Source organism: Panthera tigris, chromosome A1 (assembly GCF_018350195.1).
Source record: "Panthera tigris isolate Pti1 chromosome A1, P.tigris_Pti1_mat1.1, whole genome shotgun sequence".
Taxonomy (NCBI): Eukaryota; Metazoa; Chordata; class Mammalia; order Carnivora; family Felidae; genus Panthera; species Panthera tigris.
The window spans coordinates 178,836,288-178,855,791 of NC_056660.1; the positions used below are offsets into that span (position 1 = coordinate 178,836,288).

The 19,504-nt window shown below is 41.9% G+C and overlaps 1 protein-coding gene across 2 annotated transcripts in view; it reads left to right on the plus strand.

Annotated features, from left to right (window-relative positions):
• SLIT3 (slit guidance ligand 3) overlaps window positions 1-19,504 on the plus strand; it is a 595,815-nt gene that overhangs the window by 39,085 nt on the left and 537,226 nt on the right. For both annotated transcript variants that reach the window (XM_042992684.1, XM_042992687.1), the window contains exons 2-3: window positions 6,277-6,348; window positions 13,077-13,148. In XM_042992684.1, the coding sequence (XP_042848618.1) occupies window positions 6,277-6,348; window positions 13,077-13,148 (144 nt within the window). The remainder of the gene's footprint in view (window positions 1-6,276; window positions 6,349-13,076; window positions 13,149-19,504) is intronic.

The following is a 19,504-nucleotide window of genomic DNA, read 5'->3' on the forward strand; positions in this document are numbered from 1 at the left end:
TAAGACTTTATACGTTATGTTGTCCAGTTTCCTACCCATCACAAGTACATCATGTCTGGCGTGAGTTAACTACTAATCTCTGCTTATATACTCCTGTAAGAGGGAATTAATTCATTGTGAGGTAACCCTTCCAAGTTCACCTTATACTGAGATCTTCTTTCCTGAAACCCAGAAAGCAGCACTCTGTAGATACTTGTTGTGCAGGGGCAGATGGTCTTATCTGAACTGATGGTATGTTCTCTAACTCTGTACATTGTACCATCACATAGAAACATCTTTTTTTGACACCAGTCCTAACTTCTACCTCTGCATCCTCTTCCAACAAGTTGTTGGCTATGAGTGAAAAATTAACCACCCCAAATGCTGTTTAGAAAGTGTTTCCTCACACAGTTTATCTCTTGGGCCTTAGAGCTGGCGTTCTTGGTCATATTTTATAAAAGTCTCAACAACAATACCAACAACTGGGGTTCAACAGATTTAAGTGATGTTCCCAAATTCACACAGCTAAGAAGGAAGAGGGGACTCAAATCTACATCTTATGGGTTTGGTGTTGAAGCCCTCTTCTCCACACTATGCTATTTTACTGGAGGTTGTTTTTACTGCTTCCTCTTCCCAGATGTGCCATGGCAAAAAGAATGTTTTGCTGGAATGCCGCAGAATGAATCAAAAGAAGGATGTGAATATACATATGCCAAGTTAGGGACAGTAGTCTGCCCTAGAACATTTTTGTTTCATTTTTTCCAGTGTTGTTCTGAATTCCTTGCCCTCCCTACCCCACCCAAGGTGTCAAGCAGATGTGAAAATACCACAAAGCTGCGACTCATAGCATTGGTTTGTGATTCACTGATTGGGATGGGGGAAAATAATGCTGGAGATTACCATGGTGATGCCTGTTTATGGAGGCAATATGGTAGATGATGAGCATCATGGCAGAAACCAGACATGGGCAAAAACAGCAAGATAGCACTCCCCCCTGGAGTTTGCAGAGGGGCTCAGCACTCCCACTGGCCCAGACCTCACTGGAAGACAGAAGAGGAAATGGGCTCTGTTGGCTGGAGAGGGGAGCAGCCAAACCACCAGGAGTGCCCTTTGCTTTCTTCAAGATGGGACGGGAAATTCTACTCTGTACTGCTCTGTTCTATTTATTTATTCATTTATTCATTCATTCATTCATTTTTCTTCCTGCCAGAAGTTCACCTGATGCAGTAGAAAATGCTTAGACTCTAGATGTAGATGGACAGCATGATGTGATTTAAAACAAAACAAAACAAAACAAAAACACAAAAAACACTTGTCTTCTGCATTCAGAGAGCCCAAATTCACATCCTAGCCTTTGCCCCTTACTGGTTGTGTGACCTCATGGCAAGTTGCTCTGTTGGTAAAATCTAAGCTAGACTGGTGTTGGAAGAGAGGATGCTTCAGCTTCCTCATGTGAAAAATGGGGTAATAATAGTACCTACCACATATGATTGCTGTCTGGGATAAGAGAGAATGAACATACAGTTTTTAGCACAGTGTCTGGTGCAGAGTTTGGGCCCCAAAACATCAGCTTTTGTTAATTCGTATCTTCAGTATTTTTATCTTGAAGGAAGATCGTAACACTTATGTTTCAGAAACTGTTGCAAAGAAAAAGGAAAAAAAAAGATGGAAAGTTCCTGACTCAAAGATACTGCATTTGTCCATGTAGACTGCTATAACGAATAGGCCCCAAATTTCAGAGGCTTAAGAATTATTTATTGAATGTGTATTATGAATGTGAATTATTATTTATTGAATGAGTTTTATGTGGGTAAATGGAGAGACAGGGGAGGGAGGGTCTCTATTCTGTGAAGTCATTCAGGGACTCAGGTTCTTTCTGTCTGCCAGTCTTGGAGTCCTCCACTGGATTTACTGAATTCAGCCCAAGATGAAGGAAGAGAAAGAGCATGGAGGACTGAGCAAGAAGTGTTATGGGTCAGGCCTGAAGGCAGCACATATTGCCTCTGCCCACGTAATAGTGAGAACTCAGTCACATGGTTGCACCTACCTGCCAGAGAAGCTGACAAATGTACACTATCTGTGTGTACCAGACAGGGAAAATGGTTCGGTGGACAGCTTGCCAGGCTCTGTTCAATGAATGGTACCCACTATTGTGATTACTAATAATACACCAGGGTGATTCTCATGGTGTCCTAAGGCCCACTTGGTGGGATGGACAACCTTAATTACACAGTCTTTACTCCTGAGAACCAGAGAGGAGGGCCAATTCTCACTTCATTCCTAGGATGACAGGGTATCTTTGGCCCCTTGTGATCCATCCTTGACCATATGACAGGACTGAGGATCTCAAGAGTGGCAGTCAGGGGCAGAAAGGACATGCCTTTGAGAGTTATCTGAAGGGCATTCCATTGTTAATGGTAAATTAAATATTCAGAAAATGTCTTTCTCTTCCTTTCTCTTCCATATCTGTATTGTGCCAAATGACTCATTTCAGAACTTAATGGCTTAAGACACAGGACTCACTTTAGTATTCTTCCTCATAGTGTCTGTGGGCAGGAATTCAAAAGTACTTCAGCTAGGTGATCTGGCCCAGGATTTCTCATAAGTCCTACCCAGATGGTGGCTGGAGCTAAAATCTCAAAGGTGTTTGCACTTACGTGCCTGACCTCGAGGCTGGAAAGAATCAAACAGCCAGGGTGGAACCACCAGGGCTCCTTCAGCACCTCTCTGTCTCTCTCTGTATTCTCTTTCTGGTCTTCTTACGTGGCCTTAACCAGTGGCGACTCTAGGTCTTCTGGTCTTCCAATGTGACAGCTGAGGACCCTCATGCAAGTGCTCTGAAAGAGAGCCAGGCAGTCACTTCTTACCTCTTTTAAGCCAGCCTCAGAAATTCCACATCATTCCTACCCCAGGCTTGTCTAAGCAGTCATGAGGCCCGCTCAGGTTCAAGGGAGAGGGACACAGACTGTACATGTCCATGGCAGGTTTGTCAAAGAAACAACTTGCAGACATGTTTTCCTGCCACCCCAAGTCCCTACCCCTCATTTAGAACCATAGTGGCTTCCCATCTCATGAGCAGGCTTGCAGCTGGTTTGGAACTCATGCTAGGTAGGCTAAGATATACTAATTCCCTCAAAGGCCAAAGATGAAGGCTAAGAAATCTAGCTAAAGTTCCAGAGCAGCCTGGACTGGGACGGGGGGGGGGGGGCCTGGGGGAGCGATGGGCACATATGGTACTGCAGCCTCTTCTCAGTGTCCATTTAATGAATTCTTATGTTCAGCCAAGCATGCTGGCAGTCTAGTTTGTGTTTCTTGCCATTCGAAGGTTGCAAGTAGGAGGGGCTGACATAGAGCATGGAGGCTCAGCGAAGTTAAGTAAAATACTGAAACTCACCCAGCTGGGAGTGGGGGGGATGGGGAAGAGATTTGAACCCTGACCTGTGCCACTTCAAAGCCCATGAACGTGTTCCCTGACCTCCTCCCTGGCAGTCAGAAGGATATGGAAATAGGTGTCATAGAAATGTGAGAGAGAGGCAGCGTGAGGGGCCTGCTGGTAGTGCCATCCTACCACTTATTGGTCACAAAATGCACCCCTCTTTCATCTGTAGGAAGATAGTCTCTTGGGGATCCCAGGATTCATCTGTAGGCACAGAGTTTGAGGTGCTGCAGGCAGCAGCTCTTGGTGCACTGAAATTTCAGAGTGGAAGTGGGGGGGTGCAGGTAAGAGGGATGCAATTCAACTAATTACAGTAGCAGTAGCTGCCACGATTGAGTCTTTAACAAGTGCCAGATAAGCACTGGGATAAGCAGTGCGTACGTATCATCTCATTTGACCTTCCTAAAAGCTCTGGAGGTTGAGGTGATTACCCTCATTCTGTGGATGGAATAGCTGAGCCTCAGAGATGAAGTGAACTACCGGTAGGTCACTCACTAGGTGGCAGGGCAGGGAGTCAAACTCAGGGCTGCTTGCTTCTGAAGCTCCGCCTCCCAAACATGGACTATGGGCCTGGGGCAACCCTATGACCCGTCCCTGCTGAAATCCTCAATGTTTCAGCAGAGCACACTATGTGCCCCTTCACATAATAAATATTAATTGAAAATATTGGTGCAATAGCCACCAGCACAAGCTGCTAAGATATCATGCTGTGTCCTGGTAATTAAACCCTGAGATGCATTGTCATATCTGCAATTTTCAGTGTCCCCAAACATCAGTCCCAACTGAGACTGGAGGTGAGAAGAATACTTACAGTGAGGATAAGCATGAGATTCCTGTCTATGTGCTCGTTTCTAACCCTCACACGAGCAACTTTCTTCATTTTCCTGTGTAATTCTTGCTCTTCCTTTTACCAGCACTCCACTACATCTGAAAAGACTGTATACTGCCTCACTCCATCACAGGCTGGCTAAGAAACAACTTGGTTGCTATTTTTGGTAGTGGAAAACTGGATGAGGAAGGGAGGTGGTTCCCAGGTGAGGTTACCCAAGGACTCACTTGATTTTTATTTTTGATATTATTTTCAATACCAGGAGAATAATCCCTCCTCATACCAAGTATGAGAATCTGAAGATTGTGTCTCCATTCCCTTTATGCAGCTGTAGAGCTCCCAAGTCCCTCTGAGGCATGACTGATGGATGGCAACTTTAGGACCTGGATAGGTAAACCAAAGAAATAGTGAGCGTGTGCGTGGGGATCTGTCATGGGGAAAATGGCCTCTTAGTTCCTGAATGTTCAGGAAGGAGCAAAGTCATTTTACAAATACCTTGTTGGTGCCTGGGTGGTTCCGTCAGTCAGGTGTCTGACTTTGGCTCAGTTCATGATCTCACGGTCATGAGTTTGAGCCCCACATTGGGCTCTGTGCTTATAGCTCAGAGCCTGGAGCCTGCTTTGGATTCTATGTCTCCCTCAGTCTCTGCCCCTCCCCCACTCACGCTCTGTCTCCATCTCTTTCTCTTTCAAAAGTAAATAAAATATTTTTAAAAAATCTTAAAAACAAAACAAAACAAAACAAATACCTTGTTGAAACTACAGTGTGGCCAAAACCTGAAAAGTTTCTCAAAAAGGCATAGTAGATAGGAATTAATCACTCAGTATCTATTATTAAGAATTGTAACATATTATTCCTGGTCTTACTTGTTTATTTATTTTTGCATCTAATCTTCTTAGATAATTTTAGTAAACATATAATATATATATATTATATTATATATATTATATTATATATATAATATATATTATAATATATATAATGTATATAATATAATATATATATTATATATACATAATATATGTAATATATTATATATATATATATATAACTTGTTCATAGGTTCATTTTTGACTTTGGTTTTCTCTAACCCTGGTGTCCTAATACCCATGGTACCCTTTTTCGCCAACACAAATATCACCATGATGCTTTCAGTTCTTCCATGGCAAGTTCTTCTCTTTGGGACCATTTTTGCAGGAGCAATCCATGTAGCTGCCTTTACCTAATGTATGAGATTAGTAAAATTACCTCCACTCTCTGCCAGGCACATACTTTCTATATTGGGGTATGGAGTTAAATGAGATATTATCTTTGTCCTCAGGGACTTTACAAACTAGCTGGAAAATAAATAGTTACGTAGGTAGGTACCAAAGTCAGTCGAGATTCTTTTGTTTTCAAGTCGTAGAAAATTCAACTCAAACTGTTTAAAGATAATAGGGATATGGGATAGACGGGCTCGTGTGATTTTGAAATACAGAAGTATTTGGCTTCAGCATGGGTAGGTCCAGATACTCATAAGATAGCACCAGGAATCAGTCTCTCTTTATCTTTTGACTCTGGAAAACTCTCTCTTCATAGTGGCAAGTTGGCTTTTGGCAGTGCTGAACAGCTTGGAAACCTAGTGGGGAGAGAGCTGTTAGAAATTTGAGTCATGTACACATTTCTGAAACAATTCCTGTGGTCAGAGGGAGTGAAGATGCTTATAAGCCTAGCCTGGAGCTGGGAAGAGGGGCAAGCCTCACTTATGTGACATGATCTGAGAGTTGGGGGAGGGGACTTCCAAAGAAAAGTTGTTACCCAAAGAAGGGGCAACAGAAGCCAGGAAGCTAAATATAACAGGGCTCTACTACATATATAATGGATGGCTTATTCCATACAGTATCCTTAAGTTGGTTGGGCATGCTCAGGGGATGACATTAATCATTGGAATTACCTTTTCCTTGACAAGCAGCATTCCTTCAAGACTGTCTGGGTTGAATAGACCATAAACGTAACCTGCAAAAATCTGACCTAGATCTGCTCTCCATTGCAGTGACCTGGACAGAAATAATATTACCAGGATTACCAAGATGGACTTCGCTGGACTCAAGAACCTCCGGGTCTTGTAAGTAACGCATGGCTCTCCAGTGCATTTCATTTTCAACTCTTAGGCCTTGTGAAAATGTTCTGCTGCCCTGACATCACACCGTATGCACTAGGTGACAGGACTTACCATTCTGCAGCAGAAAGCACTTCATTAGTGTACCCAGGTTTTCACAGGTATCTCATTCTGTGTCTCCATGCTGTTGGCTAGGCTAGACCGATGGAAGAAGTCAATTCCAGTGACAGGGAAAACAGAGGGCTATTCACAAATAAATCAAAAGGCCCAGCTTCTAGGATGACAGCAATGTCAGGTTGACTGACCATGCTACTCTTCCATAGAGATTATAATTTCTTCTCCAGCCTGTGCATTAAAAGAGCAATCAGAACAAAAGTTATTTATGTTGTTGCCTAATGGAGAGGAGGAGAGGAGGGAGGGGGAGAGTCAGACAGGGTCAGAGCCCTTGTTATACACCCACAGCTGTATAGACAGGTAGCAAAATTTGGGACGGGTATTGGTGCAAAAGGGGAGCAAGGATATCAGGTTTCCTTGCTAAATATTGAACACTTTAACCCATCCCTAAATCTGTCAGTGGTAAGAATGTGCCTAAAGGCTTGTCTATTGGCAAGTCTCAGACATTTAGAGGTATAGGAGAGGAGCAATTGGAGCCTCTTTCCTACTTTATTCAGAGGTTGATTTTGACCCATAAGTGTGGCTCCAGACCTGGAGCACCGTTTGGGCAATCTGGCCACTGCCTTGGTGTTTGTTGTGTTATGGAATTGTGGATGGCAAATGTCTACTAGAAGCAGAGGCTAAAGTCTTGGTATCTGAAGCCACCTCCTTTTTACCAATAGCCCTTTGTAATACAATGAATTTTGTGGTAGGGACAGGAAGCACCAGGTTCTGGTCCTGCATCAGAATTAACTGCCCATGGGATCTTAGGTGAATCACTGTACCTTTGTGGGCTTCAGTTTTCTTGTGTGTAAGATGAGGAATGGCTAGTATACTAGTTTGCTAAGGCTGCTGTAACAAAGTACCACACACTGGGTGGCTTAAACAACAAAACTTATCATCTCACAGTTTCTGAGGCCTGAAATCCAAAACCAAGGTGTCAGCGGGTTTGGTTTCCTTTTGAGGGCTGAGAGAGGGTGGGGATCTGATCTAGGCCCCCCTTCTAGCTTCTGGTGGCCTTGGGAATCCCTGGTTTCTAGATAATTGTCTTCTTGCTGAGTCTCTCACATTTTCTTCCTTCTATGCAGGTCTCTGGTTTACATTTTCTGTTTTTATAAGGACACCAGTCAGATTAGAGCCCACTCTAATAACCACAATTTCAACTTATTTACAATTTCAACTGAATTACCTCAGTGAGGACCTTATCTCCAAATAAGGTCACATTATGATAGCCTGGAGGTTAGGACATCAACATATGAATTTGGGGGGCATAAGTTCTTCTGACTCTTATAATTGTGCATTTAATGATTTATGGTTTTAACATTTTCATGTAGTCTATTTATTCTCACTGCAACCTGTGGAATATTACTTGTGCTACGTTGTTTTCCTGATTGAGAAGTAGATAGTACTGGGGTGCCTGGGTGGCTCAGTCGGTTGAGCGTCCAACTTCCACTCAGGTCACGATCTCACGGTCATTGAGTTTGAGCCCCATGTTGTGCTCTGAGCTGACAGCCCAGAGCCTGGAGCCTGTTTCGGATTCTGTCTCCCTCTCTCTGTGCCCCTGCCCCCATTCATGCTCTGTCTCTCTCTCTGTCTCAAAAATAAACATTAAAACAATTTTTTTAATTTAAAAAAAAATTTAGAAAAGAGAAGTAGATAGTAGTAATGATGGTGATGACAACCAATGTATATATGGTACCTTTCACAGACCAAGCTCTGTGTTATGTGGTTATTAACTCCTCTCTGCCCAGGAGAAATAAGGGGCATAGTTGGTTTAGTTGTCCCAGCTTCACATGGCAGGTAACCATGTGGAAGAGAAATCAGAACCCTGAACATGTTCTTTCTGACCTCTGTGCAGAGCTGCTGTCCATTTACATTATAGAAATTTTAGAAAACCAAGAAGAAACAGCCTACCCATTTTGTAAATGCAGCCCTGATGTGCGAGTAAGTTGCTTATGTGAGTTTCCCTGAGCACCAGTGTGTGGGGGCACTAGGATCTGAATGTCAGGCCTCCAGATAACAGATGTTTTCCCCTTGATGTGTTCTCCAGTCTGTGACATGTTCGCGCTCCTCTCACCATCCTCTGGGTGGGAGTGGTGGGGGATGGGGAGAGAAGGTGGAGAGCAGAAGGGGGAGACTCCACCCTCTGCCCAGTCTTTCTTTTGTCCTGAGGAGTCACATGTCTGTGAAATGACCAGCAGCTCTCACAAGATGTATGTGGGTCAGAACTGAGATTGGGACAGGTTGAGGGAATTCTATGGCTCAGTTTCAGGGTAATTTTATTGAAGAGATAGAGGTAGTAAACTCCTGATTCCAGGTCATTTGACAGCTTAAAGAACAAACATGTAACTTCTGTTTCCATTTCCGCCCCCTGTATCTGTTAGAGATTTCCTTTTATATAAGTCAGAAATTTTGCCTAATGTTTCATTTTCTAACCAAGTTAGCAAAGAAAACCCTTTGATTTTGTTACCATTACATCAGAAGACTAATAAAAATTCCAATTTCCATATCTGCTCTCTACAAATAAGAAAGTTTAAAATAATCACAAAAGATCGTATTAATATCTTCTGTATGGTCTACAGCATTTCTTTGACTCCAGTTTATCTTTTGTTTAATTGGCACATTCTTCTTATTTTGATAACCAATGCCAAAACACTGCCCCTCCCCTGCTTTATAGACACTGTTAATATACTGTGTTTCATTACCTTCCTTATCAACTCAAAGACAATTCCATTCAAGTGGCCCTTTATTACTGTGAAAGAATCTGCTAGGTGGGATAGCTGAAATGCTTTCTAACACCAGTAAAATACCCAGACATTTAAACCATATTTTCCCTCACTCTATTCTTTTCAGCTGAGTAACCTAGACAACTATCTTTTTTGAAAAGCTTTCATCACACCTTAGCACATTCCCTATATCTGTTTCTTATTTACAATTTATAGTGAAGCCAGAAAAGACTCAATAGTCCTGAATAATTTGAGTTTGCCACCTATTTCCATGCAGAACTGTTAATACAGTGCAGGTGAATGGGCAAAAACAGATAAAATGGAGATTAGGGAACTTTGGTCTCATCGAAAGACAATTTTCCCCAAATAAAGTACATTCAAGAAGATATAAGAATTGCCCATAACAATCCTTTGTCCCACAGAGTGGGAGTAAGGAAGGATCTCTTCTGGTGGTATCAATTATATTCCCTTTCTTAGTAGTCTGTTGCAAGAACTCTGCTATGCCCACAATGTGGGAACCAGCTTTACCCCAAATGGGGTTAATAAAAGAGTTAAAATCCACCCAGCCATCATCACAAGGGGCGATTTCCGATTCTGATCCAGTGTTAAAACTAAAAAAATAACAGTGCCAAAAGAGCTGAAAATGAACACAGTCTGTGTGTCTTTAACTCAGAACAGACTCAAACCATGGGCAGCCTTCTGGTCTTCCAGCCTTTCCTGGATCCCTGACCTCCTGCATCTGGTCAGTAAAATGAGAGTGATATCAGTGGCATTAGCACATTCTCCTAAACTGCATCCCAGCCTAGAATTCTGGATGGAAGGTTCACAACGTCTGCATTCACTGATTCATTGATTCATCAAATGTTGATTATTCATTGAGCCTCTAAAAGTCAGGTACTAGGCTGGACTCTGATAGATCTAGGAATTAGATCTAGAAAGGAACCCTAGCTACCTTACCAGTCAGGATGCCAGCAGGAAAAAGATGGCACTCAGAGCTAAATAAAGAATTATTTACCAAAGTGTGGGCAAAGTTAAGAGAAACCAAGGAGACATGGTGCAGTTTCCTGGGTATAGTGACAACAAAGAGCCCCAGCAGCCCTCTGGGCCTCAAGGAGCAGTGGGAGGAAGTGGTTATCTAAGCCTACAAAGGTAGGAGCTACCTGATAATTGGACCTATGGTCTTAGGTAGAGGGACACAATCAACCTGAAATGACTTGGCAGGGAAGGAGGTGGCAATAAATCCCTCAGTCTCACTTTTGTCCTGCCCTCTCATCTCTTGCTGGTGACTTCCATTGGCTAAACCCAACTGGAAGCCGAAGTCAGAGAAGCTTCTTGAAGTGATAAAAGTTAGATTCCCAGAGCCTGAGCAAAGTGGAGAAGAGGAAGATATCTAACAAAGATATATTTGCATTTTTTTTACCCCCCTTTCTGAAAGAAGCAGAACTAAAAGATTCATCATAGGAGGTTGGAGTTAAACTCCTTCAGAAACCCAGTGAGAATGTGACACTCGGTCCCCATCGTGTTGCTCCTTGTTATTATTGGGAAGTAATCACAACAAGCTCTGTGATGGATTGATTGATAGTAAAAACCCAGCTAAACAAACCCCCAGCCACTAATATTGAACTAGCTCCCTGGTTAGCAAGATGTGCTAGTGTGAGTCTGTTAGCATTCCAAGGCACTCCTTGCCATATGGCAAAATGGAGAGGGAGAGAAGGGAAGAAAAAGAACATTTATTAAGCCTCTAATTGTACTCCAGATCCTGGGCTAGATAATTTATACACTCGGTTCCATTTTTATTCAGACAAGGACTTATGTGAGGTTTGTTTTATTTATTTATTTATTTATTTATTTATTTATTTATTTATTTATTTATTTATTTATTTATTTATTTATTTATTTTAATTTTACAAATGAAACAGAGTCCCTGAGAGGTTGACTAGATAGCCCAATGTCACACCATCAGCCGGTAAGAAAGCAGGAAAGGGATTTTACACCAGATTTGGCAAGCACACCAGACTGGGAGTTAGGGAGTCTGCCCAGTATACAAATAATTTTTCCTTGGGTGAGTCTCTTAGCCTCCCTGCTCCATGGTGTCCATATCTGTTAAGTAAGGAGGGCCAGCCTCCAGAGGCAGAGTAACATGAATGTACAGACTGGAGTAGGTGAGGACGGTGGAAGACTGAGGAACCTGTGTGCCTTGCCTGACCCCATACTCAGTTCCCACCAATTGTGGGTATTTGGAAATGCAGGAGCTGATTTTTCAAAAGGAGTTTCTTTTGTGATGTGATGTGATGTGATGTGATGTGATGTGATGTGATGTGATGTGATGGTGATTTTTAATTATTTGTAAAAAAAAAAAAAAAAACTCACAAAAATGTAGAATGTCATTGAACCCAAACAAAATACCCTTATCATTCTGATAGTCTCAGACACCTCATACATCCTAGACTAGACTTTTCCTTGATATAAAATCAATATGTTATGTAGCCCAAAGTCCTCTTTAGCTTTTCATTTGTCAAAAGCCTTTATTAGGTGGCTGTTGTGCTAGGCAACTGTGTTAGGGCTAGGAATATGATGACGAGCAGAAGTTCTCACCTTCTTGGACCGCCTGGGTGGCTCAGTCGGTTAAGCATGCGACTTCAGCTCAGGTCATGATCTCACAGTCTGTGGGTTCGAGCCCTGTGTTGGGCTCTGTGCTTACAGCCCAGAGCCTGGAGCCTGCTTCGGATTCTGTGTCTCCCTTTCTCTCTGCCCCTCCCCTGCTCACGCTCTGTCTCTCTCTCAAAAATAAAAAAAAAAAAAAAAAAAAGTTCTCACGTTCTTAGTCCTTACGCATAGTGGGAAAGATGGACTTAAAAATAAATGCAAAGACCCAAGTGTTAAGCCCAAGAAGTACAGGGGTTATAAAATGCCTTGGAGGTGGTGGGCTAGCATAGATGCAGTTGTTTTGAAATGAAGGCCAAACCTTCCCTAAAGTTTCCTTCTGTCCTTCTGATTTTCCTTCAGGTGCTTCAGGGTACCCCTCCTCCTGCCTAATCCAGAGGAACCCTAGACTCTACCTTCCAAACAAACATCCTCCAATCACAGATGCATCCTCCTAAGTCTCATTCAGTGACCAGGGTTAGTCCTAGATGGAAACTGTGCAGCCTCCATATTTCCCTTCCCTACTGTTCAGCTAATCCATTTTAGGCTGCCATTTTTTTTTAATTAGGAAAACAAATGTTTCATTGTATACTCAATTCTTAGGATATGGCGTATGCAGGAATCAACCTCACTTAATTAGTGGAGGACTTTGGAGGTCAGCAGAGTTCGTGGCTGGACTAGCTTTTAAAACCATCACCCAGATGTTGGGAACAGCCAGGCCCTGGGCAAGCAGAGTTCCTGGCATGGGCAGTTGTCCAATAATAGGGTCACCCTTCCTGCTAGGTGACCCAGAGATAGTGCACAGAGAAGGCCCTTTTTAATGAAGTATTTTTGAATCCTTAGAGGAGGGAGCTCCAAGGGAAGAGATGCTGAATATATGTGTGGTTTTCATAAGAAGCTGCTTTTACCTCTTCCTTTTCTGTGCAACATCCTGCAGTGCTTGGGGGGACATTTGCTGAGAACATTCTTAAAATAGAGGCATGGAAACCAATCTGTCAGGTAGAAGTGTGCAGGCGGCGAAACCCTGGTTACCGTGACACCAAGCTGGCATGTGAATTATCTTGTCCCACCAGACTGATCCCAGCTGGGGGGCGGGGGGCAGGGCAGAGTGTTGTGGGAGGGGCTGAGTGACCATGCCGGCTGGGCCTGATGCCTAGCATGGAGACCCCTTAGACCGCTTGTCCTTGACCACTGCTGTCTCTGTGGTTCTAGGCATCTGGAAGACAACCAGGTCAGCGTCATCGAGAGAGGCGCCTTCCAGGATCTGAAGCAGCTGGAACGATTGTAAGTATAATACAACCTCCTTTCTTGAAAAGTCTTTTTTTTTTTTTTTGTAAATTGACTTCATTGCGACCTTGCCAAAAAAAAGTCTCCAATGTTTAATAAAATGTTTGCTATTTTATTTAAAGCACATCAGATGCATGTTAAAGAGACATGGAGATCCTTTTAAACTCTTTTGCTTTATTTTATTTTTTTAAAGTCTTTCTCTTCAAAAGATGCTAGATTTGGCATCTGGGCTTTGTTTTTCTTCTTCCCAGGCTTGAGCCATTGCTATTGGTATCTGTACATGGGGGTCCTTCTGGACCAAGCCTCAGCCTTCCCTTTTGCAGAGGAAGGAAGCCAGAAGCCGGTTATCCCTGCCATGGAGGCCAGTGTCAGATACGCTCTATTCCCCTGCATGGGTAGCAGGCTCCCTCGTCAGGCCCTCTCCTCCCCGAACCCCCTCTGCCCCTCACGGGAGAAGGATGGGAGAGTGGGCAGTACCGCTGGTGTGCCTGTATCTCCTCTGAGCATCAGCCTGTGTCAGGGAGCCCACATGTTTCCAGGAGAGAATGTGGTGCCAGGGTTTAAAAATAGGCTGCTGTTCTGACTATCAGAGGGAGAGATGAAGAGGGGTGGGGATGGAGATGGATGGAGCCTCCATTTGTTTTGGTGATTAATGCCTTTGCAGAAAACTCTTGGGTCACTTTGATGGGGTGCTGCTCAGATGGTTAAGTGGGCAGCTTCACCTTTCCTCAGTTAATCACATCTGGCAGCTCATAACATCTGGAGATTTGCTTCCTGCGCTCTAAGTGGGGATTGTCCCCAGGAGCACTTAGTCATGCTGGTGGGCGGCTCTCTTCCCTGTTTCCCTCCACATCCTGGTTGGCCTGACATTTCAGCCTCTTTCTCCTGCAGTTGGGGAATAGGGCTGCAACAGCTCCCTGCTCCATCATCCTCCCTAGAAGGATCCTGTTCGATTTACCTGTTGCCAAATCTCGTCTACAGAGATGGGGTTGGGTGAGGTGGAGGGCCTGCCACCACCACGTTAGCTTTGTGATCCGCCATCTTTTCCCTTGGAGTCATTGCATCTGGGGCAACACAGCTATTATCCAGCAAAACCCTTTACTGCTCCTCTTTTGTGTGAACCGTCCCATTTATTGCTCTCCTTGTAGGTCATAGGTCAGCATATGTTCTGTTGTTGGTTTAAAAATGTGAGGCACCTGGGTGGCTCAGTCGGTTAAGTGTCCAACTTTGGTTCAGGTCATGATCTTTTGGTTCATGAGTTTGAGCCCCGTGTTGGACTCTGTGCTGACGGCTCAGAGCCCAGAGTCTGCTCGGATTCTGTGTCTCCCTCTCTTTCTCTGCCCTTCCCCTGCTCATGCTCTGTCTTTGTCTCTCTCAAAAATAAATAAACATTTAAAAAATGTGACATTTATTTTTTTATAAAGGAAAAGAGTTCTAAAAATAATGAATGCTGCCTCTGTTTACATTTATATTTTTAAGTTTCTTAAACTTTAAATTCTTCTCCTTATTTAGACCAATGGAAAAATAAAAGTATTTATTGAACCTGGTTCCTTTGTATGAGATATTAAACATTTCTATGGAAGAGTAAAATATATAGTCCCTTGTGTTTTATGTTAATGTTTATTGATTTTGAGAGGGTGGGGGGAACATGAGTGGGGGAGGGACAGAGAGGAGGAGAGAGAGAATCCTAAGCAGGCCCCGCATTGCCAGCAAAGAGCCCGATGTGGGGCTCAAACTCATGAACTGTAAGATCATGACCTGAGCCAAAATCAAGAGTCGCACACTGAGCCGACTGAGCCATCCGGGCGCCCCTGTACAGTCCTTTGTGAAAAGGCCACCTCTTGCTTAGTCTTCTGATTAGAAGGGTAAGCAAACTCCTAATTTATTCATTTCATGATTGTTGGGAGGGAACTAATTGAGTGCCTTAGACATGCTGGGAACTATGCTGATGTTTTATGTGCTATCTGTTATTTTATCCCCATAAAATTCCTGTGAGGTGTTACTACCCTCATTTTGCAGATGAAGAAACAAAGGCTCAGGGAGGTGAAGCCAAAGAAATGTCAAGGGTGGGGAGCAGACAAAATTCAAAGCCACATCTGTCTGACATCAAAGTCCTACACCCTTTCATACTTCTGTGCTCGGACATTAGATGAAGTGTGATCTTTAGCAGTGGCCCTGCAAATGGCCTCTCACATACGCACTTAACTCCAGGGAATATCAGTGAAATATGCTGGCAAAAGGCACTTTTCTTTGGCATGGTGAACACAGCTGAAATACTGTGCATGTCTGGGGGACTGAGGGGATTACAATCGCAGGGTAAACCTGGCTGTTTCTCTACTTTGGTGTATTAAGAAGCTAATGCTAGCTGCTGTACTAGATAAACCCTCAAATTTCACAGCTTAACACAGTGGAAGTTTACCTCTTATTCATATCAAACCCAGTAAGGGTGTTCTTGGTTTCTGGGCCTCTCCCCTTCAAGGGGAGAGTTGGGGACACAGGCTCCTTTTACTCTTCAGCTCCGCTATCATTAAACCTTGGCTTCCAAGGTACCAATGTGTGTCTGAATCAAGCCACTGGAAAACAGCATGAAGGATTGCACGTGGAAGGTTTTCATGGGCAAGACCTAGAAAGAGTATATATCACTTTCACCATTATATACCTTGGATTAGAAATTGTTCATGTGGCCACAGTAATCTGCAGGAGAGGCTAGGAAAGGTAATCAAGCTATATGCCCAGGAATGGGAGGAAATGGGGTTAGTGAAAAGCTAACCAGTCTCTGACTTATAGTGCAAGTGATCTAAAGAAATGGTTGGGCAAGAAGGAGAATGGAAGTAGAGGTAGCTGGCTCAGTGTGCACAGTTAGATGGGCCCCTTTAGTTAGGGTTTCCCGGTGTCAGTGAGGGGGAGGGTGTATGTGACATTATCCTGATGTGTTATTCTGGTGTTGGTTTTCCAGTCTGCTCCCAGACAGATGAGAGCTATAGAATGGGAAAATGTAACATATTTGTTGTTAACAGCTAAAGAAGTAGACGGCTGATTGTGCCGTCTGTAGCTCTCACTCCTGGCTTCCCTTACCTGTGTCTCCATATTTTGTGGTAGATTCATCTTCGTCACACTTTGAAATACAGCCTAGAAATGTTATGGGTTTTGATAATTCATTTCTGAAGTACTGATTTTCATTATGAATGGTCTTTATTGGTTCGATCTCTTGAGCCTTAATGAGGAAGGAGGGAGAATTCTGTCCCTCACGTCTCAAATCTGAGTTCTTCATTCTTCCATGAAAGGCCTCTGCTGTAGACTGAGTAAGGTGCTTCTCCTCACATACAGCAATGATTGTCCTTATGACAGCACTGATCATACCATGTGTTAATTCTCTATTTGCCTGATTGTTCCTCCCCAAAACCATAAATATGTTGAAGTCAGAAATCCTGTTTCGTTAGGTCTTAATCTCAGAGCTTTGCACAAGGCATGATGGTTAGTGCTTGTGGAATACTTATCAAATACTTGGGTTTTTGTTCCTTACCAGTGGTTCTGAACTGGGACCAATCCCCCCCACCCCCCATCCCCACCCAGAGAATACTGGGCAATGTCTGGAGACATTTTTGGTGGTCACGACTGGAGGATGCTACTGGTATAAAATGGGTGGAGGTCAGGAATGCTGCTAAACATCCTACAATGCACAGGACAGTTCCCACAACAGAAAATTATCTGATCTAAAATATTAACAGTGCTTAGGGTGAGAAACTGTGCTCTTTATTTACTATGTGTCAGGTAGCATCACAGACACTTGACGTATGCCATCTCATTTAATCTATACAATATTATGAGGTTAGAATGACTGTGTCCCTGACATGACAATATAAAATTCAGAGCATTGCTTTTAAAGTTGTATTGCTAAATATGTCTTCCCTACATCTAATTTAGCTACATCTCACTTTTGGTTTCCCAAAAGAGGATAGGGTAGAGGACCGAGTTAAATGAAACCAAGAAGCATAAACAAATCCCGTAGGTGGGACATTCTACAAGACAACTGCCTTGGTCTCTTCAAAAATCAATGTCATGAAAGACATGGGAGTTGGCAGTTGCAGATTAAAAGAAGCTTAAGATATAAACAGTAGCAGAAAGTTGGAAGGGTCAATAGAGTATAAGTGTTCTAAGATCTTTGAATTAACCAGGAAGTGATAATATCACTAATGTTTATTGCTTTATCAAATCAAGGATGCATGTTGCAATCTGTAGGATAGCATCTAGAAAGAATGGTTTAAAAAATATAATAGCCTAGTAGAGGAAGAAAGGACATAGAATGACACAAAGAGAAATATGATTCATTCAAATCAGGGATAAAAGGAAAGAGAAAGGAACATAGGACAAATAAAACAAAGAGAAAACAAATAGAGGATGATCTTAAACACAGAAATATCACAATTATTTTGTATGTAAACAGGTTACTCCTCCATTTGAAAGGCAGAGTAGATAAAATAACAAACAATAATTATATGCTTTATACAAAGACAAACATTAAGCATGAAGATAGAGACAAATTGAGAGTAAAAGGATGGAAAAGATACCATGAAAATATGAACCAAAAGAAGGTTGGTGTGATTCTGTTAATACTACATAAAATAGACTTTTAAAAAAGTAACGCTGTTGGAGATGAAGAAGGCTATTTCATAATGATAAAGGAGTAAATACACCAGAAAAATAGAATCTGTATTTGTATGTGTCTAAAACCATAGCCTAAAAATACACAAAGCAAATATTGACATAATTAAAAGGATAGGTAAGTTTATATTCATAGTTAAGATACTGTTATTGTAATTAGTGGGATAAACAGATACAGTTATTAGTAACAACATGGATTATTATGATATTAGTAACAATATGAAGTATTATTCATAACACTGTGGAATAATATGACAAACTTTGCAGATCTGACCCAAATCATATGTAGAGAACACTGCAACCAAAAAATGTAGAATAAACATTTTTTTTCAGGTGCATATGAAACTTTTATCAAGCACTGGTCTACAATCAGGTCTCAACAAATATCAAAGGGTTGAAATCATATGGGATATTTTCTCTGACTACAGCAGCAGAAATTTTTAAGAAGTCAATAAGAAAACAATAACTGGAAAGTTCAATATATTTGAAAATTGAGTATTATACTTCTAAATAAAATCTTAAACTATCACATGGAAACTGGAAGGTATATTTTCTGAATGTTAATAAACACACTGTATATCACACAATGGATTATAGCCAAAGCCATGCTTAGAAGATAGTGTATAGTCTTTAAGCTATATTATTCAAGTTATGATATATGCTATCATATACTTAAAATGAAGTAAGGATAAAATCTTGATGAAAGAACCCATCTTAAGAAGCTAGAGAAAGAACAAAACAATAGAAGAAGGGAAGTCAGTAAAAGCAGAAGTATATGAAATATAAATATAAATAAATATATATATATATATATATATATATATATATATATATATATATATATATTTTTAAACTCTGAAAAGCCAAACTTTCATTCTTACAACAATAAAATTATAAAAACTAACAAGACTGATCATAAAACAAAAAAGAGGGGCACCTGGGTGTCTCAGTTGGTTAAACATCCAACTCTTGAGTTTGGCTCAGGTCATTATCCCAGGGTCGTGGGATCAAGCACTGTGTAGGGTCCATGCTGAGCATGGAGTCTGCTTAAGATTCCCTCTCTCTCCTCTGCCCCTACCCCCAGCTCTCTCTCTTTCTCTCTCAAAACAAAAATAAAACAGAACAAAGGAATACAAAAAGAAAGAAGTAGTCTTTCCAATTGCCAGTATGAAAGATAAAAAGGAGGACATTTGTATGAATTTTACAGATTAAAATGATAAAAGAGTAGTTTTTTTAAAGTTAATTTATTTTGGGAGAGAGAGAGAGAGAGCACGTAAGCAGGGGAGGGGCAGAGAGAGAGGGAGAGAGAGAACCCCAAGCAGGCTCTATGCTCAGCAGGAGCCCAGCACAGGACTAGATCCCACAACCCTGGGATCATGACCTGAGCCAAGGTCAAAAGCTGGATGATCAGTCAACTGAGCCACCCAGATGCCCCAAGAAGAAATTTTGAACAACTTTAGTTCAATGATTTTAAAGATTAAGTGAAATTAAAAACTGAAGCAAGAAGGGATAGAAAATCTATATAGTCCTGTATTAAAGAAATTAAATCTTCAACTGAAACACCCCACCCAAATCCATTTACACTCAGATGGCTTAACTAGTGAATTCTACCAAAGTTTTAAGGAATAAATAATATCAACATAAAATTATTGTATAAAAAGAATGGACATTTGTCATTTGGACAGTATAAT